The 19,868-nt window shown below is 61.4% G+C and overlaps 1 protein-coding gene across 6 annotated transcripts in view; it reads left to right on the top strand.

The window, feature by feature from the left end:
* Window positions 1–18,571, top strand: part of CARD11 (caspase recruitment domain family member 11) — a 145,797-nt gene extending 127,226 nt beyond the window's left edge. For all 6 annotated transcript variants that reach the window (XM_053893737.1, XM_019422509.2, XM_019422513.2 and 3 more), the window contains 8 exons: window positions 4,428–4,668; window positions 5,259–5,355; window positions 5,734–5,829; window positions 7,316–7,451; window positions 8,517–8,696; window positions 14,650–14,774; window positions 16,192–16,307; window positions 18,319–18,571. In XM_053893737.1, coding sequence (XP_053749712.1) covers window positions 4,428–4,668; window positions 5,259–5,355; window positions 5,734–5,829; window positions 7,316–7,451; window positions 8,517–8,696; window positions 14,650–14,774; window positions 16,192–16,307; window positions 18,319–18,523 — 1,196 coding nt within the window. In that variant the 3' untranslated portion in view covers window positions 18,524–18,571. The remainder of the gene's footprint in view (window positions 1–4,427; window positions 4,669–5,258; window positions 5,356–5,733; window positions 5,830–7,315; window positions 7,452–8,516; window positions 8,697–14,649; window positions 14,775–16,191; window positions 16,308–18,318) is intronic.
* The last annotated feature ends 1,297 nt before the right edge of the window (window positions 18,572–19,868 follow it).

Below are 19,868 nucleotides of genomic sequence, written 5' to 3' on the forward strand. Positions count from 1 at the left end.
GCCGCTCCCCGCTGCCGCTGCTAGCCCACTCTCCTTCCCGGCATGCCCAGTCCGCTGGGCGGCGGAAGGTAATGATGCTCTGTCCGCGCACACGGGGCCCAGCCTCCCCCGCCTCCCCCTCCCTCCCTCTTCTCCCCTCCTCCTCCTCCCCCCTCTTCCTTTTCCTCCTCCCCCTCCTCCCTTCTTCCTCCCCCTCCTCTCCTTCCTCCCCTTCCTCCTCCTCCCTCCTCCCTTCCTCCTCCCCTCCTCCCCTCCCCTCCTCCTCCTCCCCTCCTCCCTTCTCTCCCTCCTCCCTTCCTTCCTCCCCCCTCCTCTCCTTCCTCCCCTTCCTCCTCCCTCCTCCTCCCCTTCCTCCTCCTCCTCCCCTTCCTCCTCCCCCTCCTCCCCCTCCTCCCCTTCCTCCTCCCCCTCCTCCCCCTCCTCCCCTTCCTCCTCCCCCTCCTCCCCCTCCTCCCCCTCCTCCTCCCCCTCCTCCCCCTCCTCCTCCCCTCTCCTCCCCTTCCTTCTCCCCTCTCCTCCCCTTCCTCCTCCCCTCTCCTCCCCCTCCTCCTCCCCCCTCCTCCCCCTCCTCCTCCCCTCTCCTCCCCTTCCTTCTCCCCTCTCCTCCCCTTCCTCCTCCCCTCTCCTCCCTTCCTCCTCCCCTCTCCTCCCCTTCCTCCTCCCCTCTTCTCCCCTTCCTCCTCCCCTACTCTCCTGCCCTTCCTCCTCTCCCTCTCCTCCCCCTCCTCCTCCCCTCTCCTCCCCCTCCTCCTCCACTCTCCTCCTCCCCTCTCCTCCCCTTCCTCCTCCCCTCTCCTCCCCTTCCTCCTCCCTCTCCTGACCCTCCTCCTCCCCCTCCTCCCCCCCTCCTCCTCCCCCTCCTCCCCTTCCTCCTCCTCCTCTTCTCCCCACTCCTCCCTCCTCTTCCTCCTCTTTCTCCGTCCCCTTCCTTCTCCCCCTTTCCTTCCTCCTCCTCCTCCTCCCCTTCTTCCTCCTCCTCCCCTTTTTTCCTCCTCCTCCTCTTCTCCCCGCTCCTCCCTCCCCTCCTCCTCCCTCCCCTTCCACCTCTTCCTCCTTTTCCTCCTCTTCCCCGTCCCCTTCCTTCTCCGTCTTTCCTTCCTCCTCCCCCCTCCCCCCTCCCCCTCCTTCTCCCCTCCTCCCCCTCCTTCTCCCCCTCCTCCCCCCTCCTTCTCCCCCTCCTCCCCCCTCCTCCCCCTCTCCCCCCCCTCCTTCTCCCCCTCCTCCCTTCTTCCTCCCCCTCCTCTCCTTCCTCCCCTTCCTCCTCCCCCTCCTCCCCTTCCTCCTCCCCCTCCTCCCCTTCCTCCTCCTCCCCTCCTTCCCTTCCTCCTCCTCCTCCCCTTCCTCCTCCCCCTCCTCCCTTCTTCCTCCCCCTCCTCTCCTTCCTCCCCTTCCTCCTTCCCCTCCTCCCCTTCCTCCTCCTCCTCCCCTTCCTCCTCTCCTCCTCCCCTTCCTCCTCCCCTCCTCTCCTTCCTCCCCTTCCTCCTCCCCCTCCTCCCTTCTTCCTCCTCCTCCTCCCCTTCCTCCTCCCCCTCCTCCCCTTCCTTCTCCCCCTCCTCTCCCTCCTCCCCTTCCTCCTCCCCTCTCCTCCCCTTCCTCCTCCCCTCTCCTCCCCTTCCTCCTCCCCTCTCCTCCCCTTCCTCCTCCCCTCTCCTCCCCTTCCTCCTCCCTCTCCTCCCCTTCCTCCTCCCCTACTCTCCTGCCCTTCCTCCTCTCTCTCTCCTCCCCCTCCTCCTCCCCCTCCTCCTCCCCCTCCTCCTCCCCTCTCCTCCTCCCCTCTCCTCCCCTTCCTCCTCCCCTCTCCTCCCCTTCCTCCTCCCCTCTCCTGACCCTCCTCCTCCCCCTCCTCCTCCCCTCTCTCCTCCCCTCTCCTCCCCTTCCTCCTCCCCTCTCCTCCCCTTCCTCCTCCCCTCTCCTGACCCTCCTCCTTCACCCCCCTCCTCCCCCCTCCTCCTCCCCCTCCTCCCCCCTCCTCCTCCCCCTCCTCCCCTTCCTCCTCCTCCTCTTCTCCCCACTCCTCCCTCCTCTTCCTCCTCTTTCTCCGTCCCCTTCCTTCTCCCCCTTTCCTTCCTCCTCCTCCTCCTCCCTTCTTCTCCTCCTCCCCCTTTTTCCTCCTCCTCCTCTTCTCCCCGCTCCTCCCTCCCCTCCTCCTCCCTCCCCTTCCACCTCTTCCTCCTTTTCCTCCTCTTCCCCGTCCCCTTCCTTCTCCGTCTTTCCTTCCTCCTCCCCCCTCCCCCCCCTCCTTCTCCCCTACTCCCCCTCCTTCTCCCCCTCCTTCTCCCCCTCCTCCCCCTCCTTCTCCCCCTCCTCCCCCCTCCTTCTCCCCCTCCTCCCCCCTCCTTCTCCTCCTCCTCCCCGCTCCTTCTCCCCCTCCTCCCCGCTCCTTCTCCTTCCCCCTTTTCTCCCCCCTCCCCCTCTTCTCTCCTATCCCATTTTCCCCCTCCCTCCCTCACTCTTCTCCCTCCTCTTCCCCCTCTCTCTCTTCTCCCCCTCCCTTCCTCCCTCTTCTCTCCCCTCTCCTCCTCTTCTCCTCCATCCTCCCTCCCTCCCTTCTCCCTCCCCTTCCTCCTCCCCCCTCCTCTTCCCCCTTCTACTCTGCCTCCCCTTCCTTCTCCCCCTCCTCCCTCCTCTTCCTCCTCCCCCTCATCCTCCTCCTCCTCGTCCTCCTCACAGGAGCAGGCTCCTCCCCTCTTCCCAGCCTGGTTTCCTAGCCCGGCAGAAAGTCTCCAGGCAGCACGCTGGCCAGCAGTGCCCCCCAGAGGTGTAGTCCTGTGGTCCAAATTCAGTGCAGGAAGGTCCCGCCTCTCAGGGTCCCATTTGTAGGGCCTTTCTTCGAGGGGGCAGAGAGCTCAGCCAGCGATGGGCCTTAACCCCCCAGGGGCATGGGAAGGACCCGACCAGGGATCCCCCATTTCTCCCTGAACGTTGATCAGACAGCCCCCTTGGTTCAGGCCTCCCTGGTGCGTGTGGCGTGGACGTCCCGGGCCTGACTGTTAGGGCGGTTTTAGCTTCCACTGTGTCGTGCGGCTCCGTGCGTGTGGGGCTGAGTGGCGGTTTAGGTTCGGGATTTATGTTACAGGCGTCCGGTCTGCTGCACTTACTGTGTTTGTAGCGTATGCCCTGCGTCCTCCAACGGGATTTGTAAAAACTTACACTGAAGGACCATGACGTCGAGTAAGGCAAAACGACAGGTGCCATGGCCCAGCCGTGTGCCAACACCTCTGGGCAGTGTCCACGAAAGTTAAATGTGTGGATGACCAAGGACCCAGTAGTCCCAGCTCTGGGAGTGGAGCCAGGGAGATGAGGGCACGGGCCACCAGAGGTCCGCGGGAGAGCGTTCGCGGCAGAGCGAGCCCTCAGAGCCGAAACCTTCAGACGGCACAGATGCGCCCGCCAGAGAAGGGACACCAGGCGGAGGCGCCACGTGGCAGCGTCGCGACGAGGGTCACAGACACGAGGCCGAGCTGCGGAAGCCAGACGCGGAAGTCACGGCCTGTGCCTCCGTTTCCGTGAGCCAGGCACAGCTCGGCCCCGGTGACGGCAGGCGGGATGGCGGTCCCCGGAGACGGGTGTTGACCAGGGGGCCGCGAGAGCTCAGCAGGCACAGCGCTTAAGAAGGATGAGGTTTGCTGTGTGTGGTCCTGCCAGAGTCAAAGCAAAAAACCACCATGGTGGTGGGGCAGGTGTAGCAGCTATAGCAGAGACCCCAGACTCGTTCACGCTGGTGGAGACCCCGGATTCGTTCCCTCTAGAAGACCCCCCACCACCACCACCCGATTGCTTCGTTGTAGCGGAGACTCTAGATCTGTTCGCTGTAGTGGAGATTGCAGATCCGTTCGTTGTAGCAGAAACCTCCGATTAGTTCACTCTATAGGAGACCCTGGATCCGTGCGCGGTAGCAGAGACCCCGGATACATTCGCGTTAGCGGAGAACCCGGATTCGCTCGCGGTAGCAGAGATCCCGGATCCATTTGCTGTAACGGAGACCCCGGATACGTTCGCTCTAGTAGACACCCCCCTCCCCCACCCGATTGCTTCGTTGTAGCGGAGACTCTAGATCTGTTCGCTGTAGTGGAGATTGCAGATCCGTCCGTTGTAGCAGAAACCTGCGATGAGTTCACTCTATAGGAGACCCCGGATTCGTTCAATGTAGCAGAGACCCCGGATCCGTTCGCGGTAGTGGAGACCCCGGGTTGTTTGCACCCTAGCACAAAACCTAGCTCTGAGCTCCCTGACAGCCAAGACAAAGAGAGAAAGCCACGAAGGACACCTCGCTCATCGCGGGGAGTCCCCGCAGCTCTGAGGGGGGCGCACCATAGGGGCGTGTCCTCTGTGGGCGGCGACGGGTGGATTTGCGCCCCGAGGCGCTTGGCAGCGGGAGGCCCCCGCGACCGCCGGCCGCATCCCCTCCGCCTTGTGTGCCCCCACAGGGTACCGGAAGCTGCTGAAGGACATGGAGGAGGGCCTGGTCACGTCCGGGGACTCGTTCTACGTCCGGCTGAACCTGAACATCTCCAGCCAGCTGGACGCCTGCACCATGTCGCTCAAGTGCGACGACATCGTGCACGTCCGGGACACCATGTACCAGGACAGGCACGAGTGGCTGTGCGCGAGGGTCGACCCTTTCACGGACCATGACCTCGACGTGGGCACCATACCCAGCTACAGCCGGTGAGGCCCCGGGCCGGCCCCAGGGCGGGGGGCTACTGCCCAGCAGAGGGGCCCCCAAGGGGACTCCGCCTGTGGCCACTGAGGCCTGCCTGTTTCCTCCTCCTCCTGGAAGCCTCCCCTGCCTCCCCAGGGATGTTGCTCCCTTAAACCCTGTTGCTTCCCTGATGCCCGGGGCACCTCTCCCAGTCATCTGTAGAAAACCGGGCTCTCGGTTTTATGCCCCTTTGCTTCTCACTGCTTGTCCGCGGGCCACCTCCCTGACGTCCTTCCGTAATCATGTAGCAGTGGGGCGTCAGCCTTCCTCTGGCTAGGCGCTCAGGCTCCCGGGAAGCGCGTTCCCCTCAGGCCGGCCCCGTGAGGTCAGCATCAGCAGCCCGGGTCTACAGATGAGGAAACCGAGGCTCAGGGGAGTGACTTTGCCACAGCCAGCACTGGCTGCAGGATTCGAGACCAGCGGCCGGGTTTCGTGTCCTCCCTGGGGGAGCACCCCCTCCTCCGCCCCCGACCCTGCTGGGAGGCACAGGGGCAGGCTGGAGCCGGCTTCCCCAGGCCCTGCCCTGAGGGCCTGCCCTCCCCTCCCGTCTCCCCAGAGCCCAGCAGCTCCTCCTGGTCAAGCTGCAGCGCCTGATGCACAGGGGCAGCCGAGAGGAGGCGGACCCCACGCACCACACCCTGAGGGCGCTCCGGGTAGGTCCCCCCACGGCCCTGCCAGCCTCGCACCAGCCCCCAGGCTCGTTCCGGACGGCTCACGAATGGGAGCCGCTGACGTCATCAGGGACTTGGTTCCTCGGGAATGGGACGGTCCCCCCAGAAGGGGCCCCGCCCTCAGGGACCCCCCCCCCCAAGCTGGGTGGCAGGACAGCGTTTCCTCTGTGTCTCTGGTCTCTGCCGGAACGAGTCTCGGGGCTCCTCTTACCTTCCAAGCTCGTTCCCCGTCTGGAATGCTTCGATGCCACGTCTGGCACAGAGGGGGCTTGAGGACATGTCTCTGGTTCTCAGCAGCCTTCCTGGGCTCACGCGTCCTGCCGAGCCCAGCGCCTCTGACCGATTGATACCTGATTTCAGAACACGCTGCAGCCTGAAGAGCCGGTTTCCACCAGTGACCCCCGGGTCAGTCCCCGCCTCTCTCGGGCAAGTTTCCTTTTCGGCCAACTCCTCCAGGTAAAGTTGTCCAGAGCGCCGACTGACTTTGCGGTCACGTTTTGCCGGGGCTGCCCCCTGCCGCTGCTGGGAAGAGAAGACTCTTTCAGAATATCAGTGCTTGGCGTTTGTGCACCACCTGCAACTTTTCACAGTACCTCCCACCTCCCATCCCGTTGGATCCTCACGGTGACAGGACGGGAGACAGTCTCTACACCTGTTGGAAGCAGTCCCACTTTCCTAAAAGACTTGAAGACCTGTGGCTAAAAGAATTTAAACAAGTTAGCTATTAGAAAAAAATCAGAAACAGTGTATCAGGAGAAGAAAACAAACGTCGCAAGTGCCCAGGTCAGTGTAGTCCCTCAGACTGAGCGTTAAATGTATCTCTGAGCATCCTGGCAGCCGAGGAAAAAAGAGAAAGTGTACAGATTCTTTAGATCTTATCTGACCACGGACACGTCGTAGCTCTTTGGGACCAGAAAAAATTTATCGCTTGTACTTAATTCTATAATGAGTTTTTTATTTTGCACAAACCGTTATATAAGGAACACTGATTAGCATGGTAGGTGATGTCTTCGGAAGCGATCTCACATAAATGCAGTAAGCATTCTTTGCAGAGCTAAGTGAGTCGCGTTAAGGTACGGTCCCTCGAGGACGTTTCTGTGTTGGTACTTTGCTAATCGGGCCCCCGTGGAGTTGGTGTGCCACAGTCCACTGAGCCATCCTGCTGTTGGGACATAGGAAACCCAGAGGAGCGGTCAACGGCGCCACCCAGAAACCAGGTAGACGCAGACAGGTGCCAGAAAGATACGGAGGTGGAAGGGGAACCCTAGCGAACCTGAGCTCCTCCTGAAGGCAGGGCCACGCGGGAACACACGTTACTGCCTACGTGTTTTGCGACAGTTGGAAACCTTGAGCGTCTCTGGGTGGCCCACCCAAAGACCAGTTGACCACAGAGCCAGGCCGAGACCTCGGCTCCCTGGATTTTCCTCCCTACAGAAGGAGGGTGTGGAGAGACTGAGAGTAGCCCAGGGAATGTGGTGGGCATCCCTTCCCACCCTCCAGGGCTCAACTCTGAGCTGTACGGGGCGGACTGGGGGATACCAAGGGAGGGGTTGTAGAGAGCCGTGTCGTGGGAGGTGGAGCCATCCTGCACAGGCCCCCCAGGCGGGCGGTCCGTGGGCCATCCTGCCGGCGGGGCTCCTTGCCAGGGACCTCCCCCCCGCGGCTCCCCAAAATGCACTGGGGATTGCCAGAGGGCCTCTCGCACCCCAGCGCTCGGCAGGCTTCGTGCCTGGTTAGGGAGGAGGGAGTGGGCGTCTGTTTGTTTGCTCACCTACAGTGACGTCCCCTCTTGGCCTGCTGGACATCTCCCGTTTTTACGGGGAGAGGTGACTGACCCTGGCCCCCAGGAGCAGAGCTGGGGTCCAAGCAGAGGTCTGCCCGTGCCCGGGTTGCGGCAGCTTGGTCTGGTTAGAAGCAAAGGCCCCCCCCCTCTGTCCTCCAGTTCGTCAGCAGGTCCGAGAACAAGTACAAAAGGATGAACAGCAACGAGCGGGTCCGCATCGTCTCGGGGAGCCCGCTGGGGAGCCTGGCCCGGTCGTCACTGGACGCCAGCAGGCCCTCGACCGAGAAGCAGGAAGGTATGGCGCTGACCGCCTCGCCCCTCCCACCTCCTGCTGGCCTGGCGGCTGCGGGAGTCCCAACAGGGCCCTTGGGTCCCCACAAGGGGGGCTGGGACACCTGCTCCCTCCAAAGAGGGGGTTCCCCCATGGGGGGAGCCGCCAGGGGACCTGCCTGGCCTTGGCGGGAGGAGCGCACGGCCTCCCAGAGCGGCGTCCCGCCAGGCTCACCCCTGATGCACGCTCGCTGCAGTCGGTCTGAGCCCAGATGCCCGTGTTAATTGGAGCTGTTTGCTGGGAAGCGTTCGCCTATTGATTTCTTTCCCCGCTGCCTGTTTCTTGCCATTTATCAAGCCGGCCAGGGGTCACCGGCCGCACAGCGCCCTGCGGAAGGGTGTGCCGATGGCCGGCCAGGCCTCCGGCTGTCCTCGGGGGCCGGGCTGGCCCGGGTGCCGATGATCAGAGGGTCTGGGCTCCCCTCCAGACCAGCCCTTCGGAAGGCCGGGGCAGGGCACCAAGTGAAACACAAGACGCTGGTTTCTGGGGAGGCGGTTGCTCCAGCTGCCCGGGGCTGGCTTTGCTCTGCTCCCCACACACCAGCCAGAGAGGCTTGAAAAGGTGGAAAGGAGGCCGTGTCTCCCCCTGCCTCCGACGATGCTGGCGTCCCAGAGATCCTGACATAAGCCCCAAGCCCCTCTCAGCCGGCCCTGCCCACCCCTGCCCCGACCGGCCTTCTGCCGCTGTCCTCCCCTGCCTCCTCGTGTCTAAGCGCCGGCCCCAGTCCCCGACTGTCCTCAGTGAAGCCATCCGTGCTCGTCCGGCTGCCGCCCCCTCCCGGAGAGCTCCCGCCGCTGCCCGGAGTGATGAACAGTGTGGCTCGTCACGGGCTTACCTGCCGCCTGCCATCCCCCCTCCCCCAATGCAAGCACCGGGCTGCAGGACCGTCGCCTCAGCTCCCGGAACAGGGCCCGGCCCGTGGGTCACGTAGACCTTCCTGCCGGCCAGCGGGCTCCGTGGGGCCGGGAAGCCTCCCGGGACGGCGGGCGGGCGGGGCGTCCCAGCCGGCCCTTTCCTGTCCCCTCCCAGAGCTGGACCCCGAGAGCGAGCTCGGCAAGAACCTCAGCCTGATCCCCTACAGCCTGGTGCGTGCCTTCTACTGCGAGCGCCGCCGGCCCGTCCTCTTCACGCCCACCATGCTGGCCAAGGCGCTGGTCCAGAAGCTGCTCAACTCCGGAGGCGCCATGGAGCTCACCATGTGCAAGCCGGGTGAGTGCGGGCCGGGACCGTCCTCGTGTCCCCCTCCTGCGTCCCGCCAGGCGCGTCAGGAGAGCCTGCGGACCTGCTGTGCGCGGCAGGGCGGGTCTCGGGCCCGGGGGCCACGCCGGCCCTCTCGGAGCGCCCCGTGGCCCCGGAGCAGGGGAAGCAGGGGAAGCAGGCCTTTGCTTCCCCGTTCACGCTGAGGGTTCAGGGCGGAGGTCACAGAGCGTGTCAGGAGACGTGACTTGGGGTCCCCGCTCTGAGCCCTGAGGTTAAGAGGCAGGCCACCCATCGCTAGGGCTTCCGTGTCCTGGGTGTGGCTGGGTACCACAGTCAGACGCCCTGCACACGGCGCTGAGCCCCAGTCCTGGCTGCGAGCTGGAATCGTCCCTGGCGCCGTCCGTGTTTAAACCGTGGACGTCCGGGGCCACCCCGCAGCAGCCAGCCGTCAGGTGCCCGGCAGGGTTTAGTTATGCCGAGATACACGTAACAAGGAATGTGCCACGTGGGCCGTGTTCAGTGTCCGGTTCAGGGGTAGTGGGTACGTTTATCTCCAGAACTTTCTCTTCTTCCCGAGCCGAAGCTCCGCCCCCACCCCGGGGCCCACTGCTCTCTGTCTCTCTCTCTCTCTGTGAGTCTGTCTCCTCCGGGGAGTCGAACAGTATCTGTCCTTTTGCCCCCGGCTCGCGTCGCTCAGCATCACGTCCTCGAGGTCCACGTGTGTGGTAGCAGGTGCCAGCCCAGTTACGGCCCACGCTGTCCCACGGTGTGGATGTGCCACATCGTGTTTCTCCGTCACCCGTCCGTGGACACGTGGGTCGCTCCCGCCTCTCAGCTGCTGTGAATCCTGTTTGTGAACGTGGGCGAGTGAGCATCTCTTCAGGCCCCTGCCTCCGGCTCTTGGGGGGCTGGACCCGGAAGCGGGATGGCTGGCTCCTGTGGCGATTCCACGTTTTTTGTTGCGTTCCGTTTGAACTTGAAGCTGCCACCCTCGTGTGGCCAGCAGCTGTCACCTCACGTTGCCACGAGCACATGCCAGGGTCCCAGCTTCTTCCCCACCTCACCAACGCTTGCTTTCTTTACTGTCAGCCTAGGGGAGGTGAGGGAGGGGCGTCGAGACCAGAAGTCAGTCCTCCGAGGATCAGTATACACATAACAACACGCCCCCGTTTTAAGCGTGCAGTGTTTCAAATGCCTGCACCCCGTGGCCCCAGCCACAGCCAGGAGACGGAACGTTGCGTCCCCTCGACAGGCTCCCTCGGGCCCCCCTCCACCCCCTGCCCCAGGCACTGTTCATCTGCTTCCTATCACACGTTGGTTTTCGTTTTCTAGACTTTTCTGTAAATGGAACCATGCCGTGTGGAACCATTTGCATCTGGCTCCCTTCACCCCACGTCGTGTTCTAGAACTCATCGTGGTGTTGTTCCCGCTGCCGAGCCGCGCTCCTGCGGGCAGAGCAGCCTTACCCATCGGGAGTCCGTGGTGCAGAGCCCCTCCCCCACCCGGAGGTTCTCACATGGGCCCCGGGGCTGAGAACACGTGGTACCCAGCGCTAAGAACAGCCCCAGGTGGGGGTGCGGACTTTGTAAGCATCAGTCAGCACCAGTGTCGGGGTGGGACGCACCTGAGCAGGAGCAGGACGCCCCTCATTCCCGGGGGGGGGGGGGGGGGGGGCAGCTCTGCACACAGTCTTCTGCTGGATGTTGGCAGCGATGCCCCTCCCAGGTCTCCCGGGATGCCTGGCCCTGTGGGAAGTGGGAGACGGCACCCCCAGTGTCCGGCCTCCCATGGTGCAGACCCTCTACAGCCCCCGGCCAGGAGGGCCTCCGCGCACAGTGTGGCTGGTGGGAGAGGTGGTGTTCTTGGAGGCGAGTGGTCTCCAGCTGAGGTTGTGCTCCACCCCCCCACCACGGCTACTGACCTGGGACAGGTCACCCACCTCTCTGTCCCTCACCTGCAAAACCAGCATAATGGCGGCCACTTGTGGTGGAAGCAAGGGGCTCGCAGATGGGCACGGGCCAAGCCCAGCATGGGCCCCGGGTTCTCAGCCCCCCATGTGGAGCAGGCAGGACACAGACATGGGTCCCTCACCTCTCCGAGCGCCAGCTCCTGCAGCCACCGCGGTACCTACCTCCTTTCTCAGAACGGTCTGAGGTTAGGCAGAGCCTCGTTTGCAAATCCCACTTAGCCGCTCTGAACTCGGCAGGCATGCCCCGTGTTGCCCTTGGTGCTTTCACAGCCAGGGCGCTGCAGATGCTGTAGGGCAGGGGTCCTAGGCTGCCTCCATCCCCCCAAATCACCCACAGACCTGTAGCACCTCCCCTGCTGGCTCTTCCCCGGATCCCTTCCAACTCCCTTGCAGTACATCCTGGAGTGTACATGCTAAACCTGGCCCAGTGTGGGCTCCCCGGCCAGCCTGGGCTTACACGGGGAATTCTAGGCCTGGGCTGACCCCACTCTCCTTTCATAAATGGAGAACCTGCGGTCAAGAGATTGAAGATATGTTCAGGGTCACCCAGCAAGTGAATGAGGTCTCTAGTACATACCTCCTCCTCCAGGGAGCCTGCCTGCTCTCCTCTTCCCTCCATTCCTCCTCACTGCTGCCACAATAAGTAGCCCATCACTGCACCCGCTAAATTGTTGCATAATTTCTGTATCCCACATTCTTCTTACTACATAGGTCACACATTCTCAAGTACGACAACAGCTGTGTTTTTGTCATATTTTTATTCTAAAGCCTGACCCTTAGTAGATGTTCAGTAAATACTAGATTTCAATAAAAATTAACTTAATGGATGGGTGGATGGATGGAGGGATGGGAGTGGAGGAATGGATGAATGAACAGATGGGTAGGTGGAGGGATGGACAGGTAGATGAATAGATGGTTGGGTGGATAGATAGGTGCATGGATGGATAAGTAGATGGTTGGTTGAATGGGTGGATGGATGGTTGGGTGGATAGGTAGATGGATGGATAAGTAGACGGATGGGTGAATGGATAGATGGGTAGATGAATGGGAGGGGGGATGGATGGATGCATGGGTGAATGGATGGGTGGGTGGATGGATGGATGGATGGATGGGTGGATGGATGGTTGGTTGGTTGTATGACTGGATGGATGGATGGTTAGGTGCATGGGTGAATGGGTGGGTGGATGGGTGGATGGATGGTTGGTTATATGACTGGATGGATGGATGGGTGGGTGCGTGGGTGAATGGATGGTTGGGTGGGTGGGTGGATGGATGGATGGATGGGTGGGTAGATGGCTGGCTGGCTGGCTAGATGACTGGATGGATAGATGGGTGGATGGATGGATGGATGGATGGTGGATGGTTATAAGACTAGATGGATGGATGGTTGGGTGCATGGGTGAATGGGTGGGTGGATGGATGGTTGGTTGGATGAGTGGGTGGGTGGGTGGATAGGTAGATGGATGGATAAGTAGATGGATGGGTGAAGGGGTAGATGAATGGGAGGGGGGATGGATGGATGGATGGATGGATGGATGGATGGATGGATGGATAGATGGATGAGTGGTTGGTTGGACGGGTAGATGGATGGGTGAGTTGTTGGATGGCTGGTTGGATGGGTGGCACATGGATGATGGATGGATGGATGGATGGGTGGATGGATAGGTAGGTGGATGGATAAGTAGATGGATGGGTGAATGGGTGGGAGGATGGATGGATGGATGGATGGATGGATGGATGGATGAGTGGTTGGTTGGATGGGTAGATGGATGGATGGCTGGTTGGATGGGTGGCACATGGATGATGGATGGATGGATGGATGGTTGGTTGGGTGGGTGGGTGAATGGATGGATGGATGGATGGATGGTTGGTTATATGACTGGATGGATAATGGATGGGAGGGGGGATGGATGGGTGGGTGAATGGATGAATGGGTGGGTGGATGGATGGATGGATGGATGGATGGATGGTTGCTTGGATGGGTGGGTGGGTGGATGGGTAGATGGATGGATAAGTAGATGGATGGGTGAATGGATAGATGGGTAGATGAATGGGAGGGGGGATGGATGGATGGATGGATGGATGGATGGATGGATGGATGGTTATATGACTGGATAGATGGATGGTTGGGTGTGTGGGTGAATGGATGGATGGGTGGGTGGGTGGGTGGGTGGATGGATGGATGGATGGGTGGGTGGATGGATGGTTGGTTGGTTGGTTGTTTGGTTGGTTATATGACTGGATGGATGGATGGTTGGGTGCGTGGGTGAATGGGTGGGTGGGTGGGTGGGTGGATGGATAGATGGGTGGGTAGATAGCTGGCTGGCTAGATGACTGGATGGATGGGTGGGTGGATGGATGGATGGTGGATGGTTATAAGACTAGATGGATGGATGGTTGGGTGCATGGGTGAATGGGTGGGTGGGTGGGTGGGTGGATGGATGGATGGATGGTTGGATGAGTGGGTGGGTGGGTGGATAAGTAGATGGATGGATAAGTAGATGGATGCGTGAATGGGTAGACGGGTAGATGAATGGGAGGGGGATGGATGGATGGAGGGATGAGTGGTTGGTTGGATGGGTAGATGGATGGTTGGCACATGGATGATGGATGGTTGGGTGGAGGGACGGATGGATGGTTGGATATATGACTGGATGGATAGATGGTTGGGTGTGTGGGTGAATGGATGGATGGATGGGTGGATGGATGGATGGTTGGTTGGATGGGTGGGTGAGTGGATAGGTAGAGGGATGGATAAGTAGATGGATGGGTGAATGGATAGATGGGTAGATTAATGGGAGGGGGGATGGATGGATGGATGGATGGATGGATGGATGGATGGATGGATGAGTTGTTGGATGGCTGGTTGGATGGGTGGCACATGGATGATGGATGGATGGATGCGTGGGTGAATGGATGGGTGGATGGATGGATGGATGGATGGTTGCTTATATGACTGGATGGATGGATGGGTGGGTAGATGGCTGGCTGGCTGGCTAGATGACTGGATGGGTGGGTGGGTGGATGGATGGATGGTGGATGGTTATAAGACTAGATGGATGGAGGGTTGGGTGAATGGGTGGGTGGGTGGATGGTTGGTTGGATGGATGGGTGGGTGGATAGGTAGATGGATGGATAAGTAAATGGATGGGTGAATGGGTAGATGGGCAGATGGATGGGAGGGGGGATGGATGGCTGGATGGATGAGTGGTTGGATGGATAGATGGATGTATGGGTGAGTTGTTGGATGGCTGGTTGGATAGGTGGCGCATGGATGATGGATGGATGGATGGATGGATGGATGGATGGATGGATGGTTATATGACTGGATGGATAGATGGTTGGGTGCGTGGGTGAATGGATGAATGGGTGGGTGGATGGATGGTGGATGGTTGGTTGGATGGGTGGGTGGGTGGATAGGTAGATGGATGGATAAGTAGATGGATGGGTGAATGAATAGATGGGTAGATGCATGGGAGGGGGATGGATGGATGGATAGATGGATGGATGAGTTGTTGGATGGCTGGTTGGATGGGTGGCACATGGATGATGGATGGATGGATGGTTGGGTGTGTGGGTGAATGGATGAATGGGTGGGTGGATGAATGGATGGATGGAAGGTTATAAGACTAGACAGATAGATGGTTGGGTGCGTGGGTGAATGGATGGGTGGGTGGGTAGATGACTGGATGGATGGGTGGGTGGATGAGTAAAGCCGGAAATCCTTCATGATAGGCAGTTCACTAGTATCATACCTCAGTGCATGAGTTACTTTGTCCAATGAAGATGCTGAGAATTCATGAAGCAGCTCTTCTGGGTGCTGCTGTGGGAAGTGTAAGGAATTATGACCTTGACCCTGCCCTTGAGAAGCCTCACAGTCTGGTAGAGGAGCCACAGTTGATTTAAGTGGCCAGAAGGGGATCAACATGCAGTTCTGTCCAGTCCAGAAAGGGGAGGTTTGTGCTGCCCTCAGGACCGGCCTTCTGTCCACAGATGTTGTCACCAGAGACGAGTTCCTCAGGAAGCAGAAGACGGAGACCATCATCTACTCGCGAGAGAAGAACCCCAACACTTTCGAATGCATCGTTCCTGCCAACATAGAAGCTGTGGCCGCCAAGGTGAGGTGGGGTGAAGGCACCGGTTATCTTTGTGAGGGCGCCTCGGCCACGCACAAGGGAGGGGTGCAGAGTCCCCCTCCCCTCCCTGCGGGCAAGCCCCCTCCTCCTCCTTTTCTCACCTGCCCAGTGTTACCTGGCCACACACCCTCGTTCTCCAGGCTCCGACGTGCACGTTTATATTTTAGAACCACTCCGTGCCTCCGACGGCTCCCTGGCACTGGTGTTCTGGTTTGCGTTGTCTCGGGCTGTGCGTGCGCCTGGCCGTGACAACAAGGGCCGGAGCTAGAGGGAGCGTGTGTCAGGGCAAGAGACAGGGAGAGCGAGCGGGCGACAGGAGTCGTGTTCACCTCAGGAGGGAAAATGGAGCGGCAGAAGTGTCATTGGTGGCAACGCAGGAGAGGTGTCTGCACACGATTTAGAGTCTTCTGGAGCCGGGCGATGTGATCCTTATCAGCCCCAGGCATCGATTTCTTTCTCATTCTGGGACCTTTGGAGAGCAAAGCCATCAGTTGAGTGCCACCCCAGCATCTGGGGGTCACCTCTGCAGTGGGCGGTGACCCTGGACGAGGAGCCAGGAGCAGGTGCCCACCGGAGCCCCACGTCTGCCCCCCCAGCACGTCCCCACGTGGCCACTCAGGCAGAAGAACGCCCGGGCAGAGCTCTCAGCCAGCCTGGAATCGCTCGTTCGGTGTTTAAGTCTGGGCCACAGCATTTAGGGGATGGTCACGTTGGAGTAGAGAGAACAGGAGTGGGCAGGGTGGCCGCTGGAAAGGTGAAGCCGCGCCGTGTGGATGGTGGCCGTGCTGGTGGGGAGCGAGGGCAGTGACCGGAAGGAGCGCGGGGGCGGGTTGTGAAGACGCGCTGAGCGGCACGCTTAGGGACACGTGCGCTGTTTTCTGGATCCATGTTCTAGTTCAACGCAAAGGGCTCGGGCATCAGGGGGTTTGTTTGCTTCTGACGTGACACTCTCAGCAAAACAGAGATTTGTCCTCCAGAAGCGAGGAGCCCATGGGTGCCAGGGAACCCTGCCTGAGAACCCTCGGCAGTACTCCCAAGGTCGTCCAGCCCCAGCTCGCCTTTCCGGTGTTTTCTGCCCTTGCTTCGTACCGAGAATGCCTCCGTGAGCTGAGGGGAGTAGCAGGTGCTCTTGAAGCTGACTTTGATTTTTGCACTGAAAGTCGTTCACCCCCCACCCCCACCCCCGATGCACCTCGGGCCCGGGCCCTGCTGGCGCATAGCACACGCAGCCCAGTGTCCAGGCAGGCGGGGGCTTGTCCCGCAGAGGTCGGGCTTCACCTCGGGTCGCTCCCTGGGGCAGCTGGGGACGTGGGGACACTCGGGGCTCCCGCCCCTGCCCCAGCCACCCGGCTGCCCGGAGGGGCTGGGGAGCTGCTGACCCCTGGCCCCCGTACTGCAGGACAAGCACTGCCTGCTGGAGGCCGGGATCAGCTGCACCAGAGACTTGATCAAGTCCAGGATCTACCCCATTGTGCTCTTCATCCGGGTGTCGGAGAAAAACATCAAGAGGTTCAGGTAGGGCCCCGAGACCCCCCCCTACTCCCACCGCCACACCTCCGGGGTCCCCCCAAGAACAGCTGGCTGCTTGGCGTCCCCGCTCACCCCTTCAGCGGGTCCTCGTCAAGTGCCAGACATGGCCCCCTACCTCCAGCAGCGGAGACCATACCACACACGCAGCACGTCCCGGGGGGCCCGGGGGGACAAGTGCCGAGGTGGGTGGTGGACCCACCTTGCAGGACCCAGGTGGCTGGGGAAGCGAAGCTGATGTTGGACCAGCCCCAGTGCGGTGAGGGTGGGCCGGGCAGGTGCAGAGGAGAGGCCCCCAGACCTCAGGCGGGGACAGTGGCAGGCGGCGGTGGGGACCTTGCGGCCGCGGGGGCCCCAGCCATGCCGAGTGATACGATCTAACACGGGGCGTAAAGGGCTCCCTCCGCCTGCTGTGTGGACACAGGGGTCAGGACAGCCGGGGCAAGTGCCGGGACCCGGATCCTGTCTCGCGGGTGGTGCGGAAAGGTCCGATTCTGAATCCACGTTCCGGGTCAAGCCTGTGCGTTTTGCTGGAGGGTTGGCTGTGGGGTTTGGGGCCTGGCGGTCACGTGGCATTATCCCTGACCTCTGCCCCACGAGGCCCCGGCTGAGGCCAAGAGAGGTTGGGCCACTCCCCTGTAGCTCCAAATCTTTACTGAGCACCTGTTGAGGGCCCGGCACCGGGGATCCCACGAGCGAGCAAACGAGACAGAGGCCCCCACCTCACCACTGCGCACGCGTTCTGACCGCTGCCGTCCACAGCCCAGAAGTGAACGCGTGTTGGGGGAGGCGGTGGGGGGTGAGGGCCGGCGCCCTGGGGTGTTGCTGGCGGGAGCATGAAATGCTACAGCGGCCGAGGAAGACGGGGATACGGAGGTTCCTCCTCGAATGACCCGCCCAAAAGGATCGAAAACAGTCTCAAAAAGATAGGCGCTCACCCGTGTTCACGGCAACGCTGTTCACAAGAGCCAGGAGGTAGAAGCAACCCCACGTCCACGGGTGGACGATGGATAAACACAATGTCGTTCATCCACACGCTGGAACATGATTCAGCCTTAGAAAGGAAGAACAGTCTAGGGGCACCAGTCGTTAAGCGTCCGACTTCGGCTCAGGTCATGATCTCGCAGTTCGTGAGTTCGAGCCCCGCATTGGGTTTTGTACTGACAGCTCAGAGCCTGGAGCCTGCTTCACATTCTGTGTCTCCCTCTCTCTCTCTGCCCCTCCCCCACTCATGCTCTGTCTTCCTCTCTGCCCCTCCCCCACCCGGGTTCTCTTCTCTCTCTCTCTTTCTCAAAAATAAACAGTAAAAAAAAAAAAAAAAAAAACATTCTGGCACCTGCTCCAGCACGGATGAACCTTGGAGACATGACGCTCGGTGCCAGAAGCCAGACGCACAAAGGGTTAGGGTGAGGTCCCTGGAGGAGGCTGGTTCACAGAGACAGAACGTAGTCGGTGGTGCGGGGCTGGGGGAGGGGTGGGGGGGAGAGGGAATCAGTGCGCTAATGGGTGTGAGTTTCGGTTTTGCGGGATGAAAAAGTTCCGGAGGCTGATGGCACAACAGCGTGAATAAACATGACAGTAAGGGAACTGCGCACTTAAAAACGACAGGGTTTACCAACCCCCTTGGCCCATCAACCAGCCCTGAAAATGGAGGTCTTCTTTTTCAAGTTTATTTCTTTTTGAGAGAAAGAGAGAGCCGGGGAGGGGCAGAGAGAGGCAGAGAGAGAATCCCAAGCAGGCTCGCGCCCGCGAACCACGAGATCGTGACCTGAGCCAAAGTTGGATGCTCGACCGACTGAGCCGCCCAGGCGCCTTTGGAAGAAATTTGTTTGTTTGTTTTTTTTTAAGTAAACGCAAAGGAAAGAAAAACTACAGCTATTTTTTTAGGCCCCGCCTCTCGGGCCGGGCCGTGTGCTGGAAGGCGCCGCGCGCCGCGGGGACCCGGCGTGGCAGGTGGCGGCCCCCACAGCGCCTCGTGTCCCCCCCGCCCCGCCCACAGGAAGATGCTGTCCCGGCCCGAGACGGAGGACGAGTTCCTGCGGCTGTGCCGGCTGAAGGAGAAGGAGGTGGAGGCCTTGCCCTGCCTGTACGCCACGGTGGAGGCCGACATGTGGGGCAGCGTGGAGGAGCTGCTCCGCGTCCTCAAGGACAAGATCAGCGAAGAGCAGCGCAAGACCGTCTGGGTGGACGAGGACCAGCTGTGAGGCGGGGCCGGGGGCCCAGGCGGCTCGGAGGGGCTTGCGGCCCCCCGGCGGGCGGTGCCGTGGGCGCGAGGGGGCCCCGTCCACCCGGTCACGCGGGCCCGTCGACTGGGAACGGGCCGCCCCGGCCGCTACGGTCGTCGCGACGCCAGGCCGGAGGCCAGCGGCCCCTCGGGAGCCGAACAGCCGATGAATGTAACGCACGAGCAGGTGTGCCAGCCGCGGGGCGGCGACCCTGAACGCGGGGGCGCGCCCGCCGGCCCTCGGGACACAGCACGTACACGTTCCCGGGCAGGACGGCCGCAGCGGAAGGGGAAGCCCGCCGCGCGGCGACTTTTCTCTCTTCTCGCATTAAAATGTCTCCGTTTCCTCGTCCTCCACCTTTTCGAGACCGGTTATTACGTAGTAATTTGCAGGGGGGCGGAGCCCTTGCTGAGCGCGCAGACCACTTCCGGAAGAGCTTGGGGCGGGGGCCACCGTCGTTCGCGGCGCCCCCGGGACCGACCTGATCTGGGCCTGGGCCTCGGGCGTGGTTACTACTGACCCCTTTGACGAAGACACGTCCGGATGTGGGTGATAAGTTGTAGAGTCACCCTAGGAAGGGCCCTCCCTGGAAGGTCACCCTGCCCCCCCCAGACCCCAGCCCTGAGGCCAGGGCCCCTCGCTCGGCTCTCTGATCCTCTGCACGTGGCGTCCATACGCGCAGCCCCACGTCGCCCTGCGGTTCGGCGCGCGGAGTAAGTCTCCCTGTTGGGTTTGTTTCCGCTGCCCAGGCGCTGGGGTGTGCGCGCGCGTGCGCGTCTGCCGGAAGCTCGTGCGCGTCTGCCGGAAGCTCGTGCCTCCCTCCGCGGCAGAGAGCAAAGGCCCTGTGGGTTCTAGAGCCACTCTTCTCCCTGACCCCCTGAACGCAGACTTCCCCAGTGTGGACCCGACGGGGTGCGGCCAAGCCAGGCCTCGTCCGGCCCGGCTCCGTGCTGAGTATTCGGCAGGTGGCAGGCTGGGGTTCACTCCCAGCTCTGTGTGTTCGTGGGAACTGGGAGCAACCGGCGCTTGGCAAACCAGGACCCGCATTCCCTCCCTTACTAACAGAATCGTGTTTTTATTCTTGGAAACTACGTGCAGCTCAAAGACCATATTCCCCAGCTTCCCTTGCAGCTAGGGTAATCAAGAAAATGTAAGGCAACAAGGTTTGGGAGAAGGACAGAACAGACCGGCACCCCTTCCCCTAGTTTCCTGCCTGGAATACAGCTGTGATGGCTGGAGCTCCTGCAGTCACCTTGGACCTTGAGGCGACCTGGAGAACGGAAACCCTACGCAGAGGATGGTGGAACAAAAAGAGAAAAGGAGT

This window comes from Panthera pardus, unplaced genomic scaffold (assembly GCF_024362965.1).
Source record: "Panthera pardus isolate Hobbes unplaced genomic scaffold, ASM2436296v1 HiC_scaffold_4, whole genome shotgun sequence".
In the NCBI taxonomy this organism is placed as follows: domain Eukaryota; kingdom Metazoa; phylum Chordata; class Mammalia; order Carnivora; family Felidae; genus Panthera; species Panthera pardus.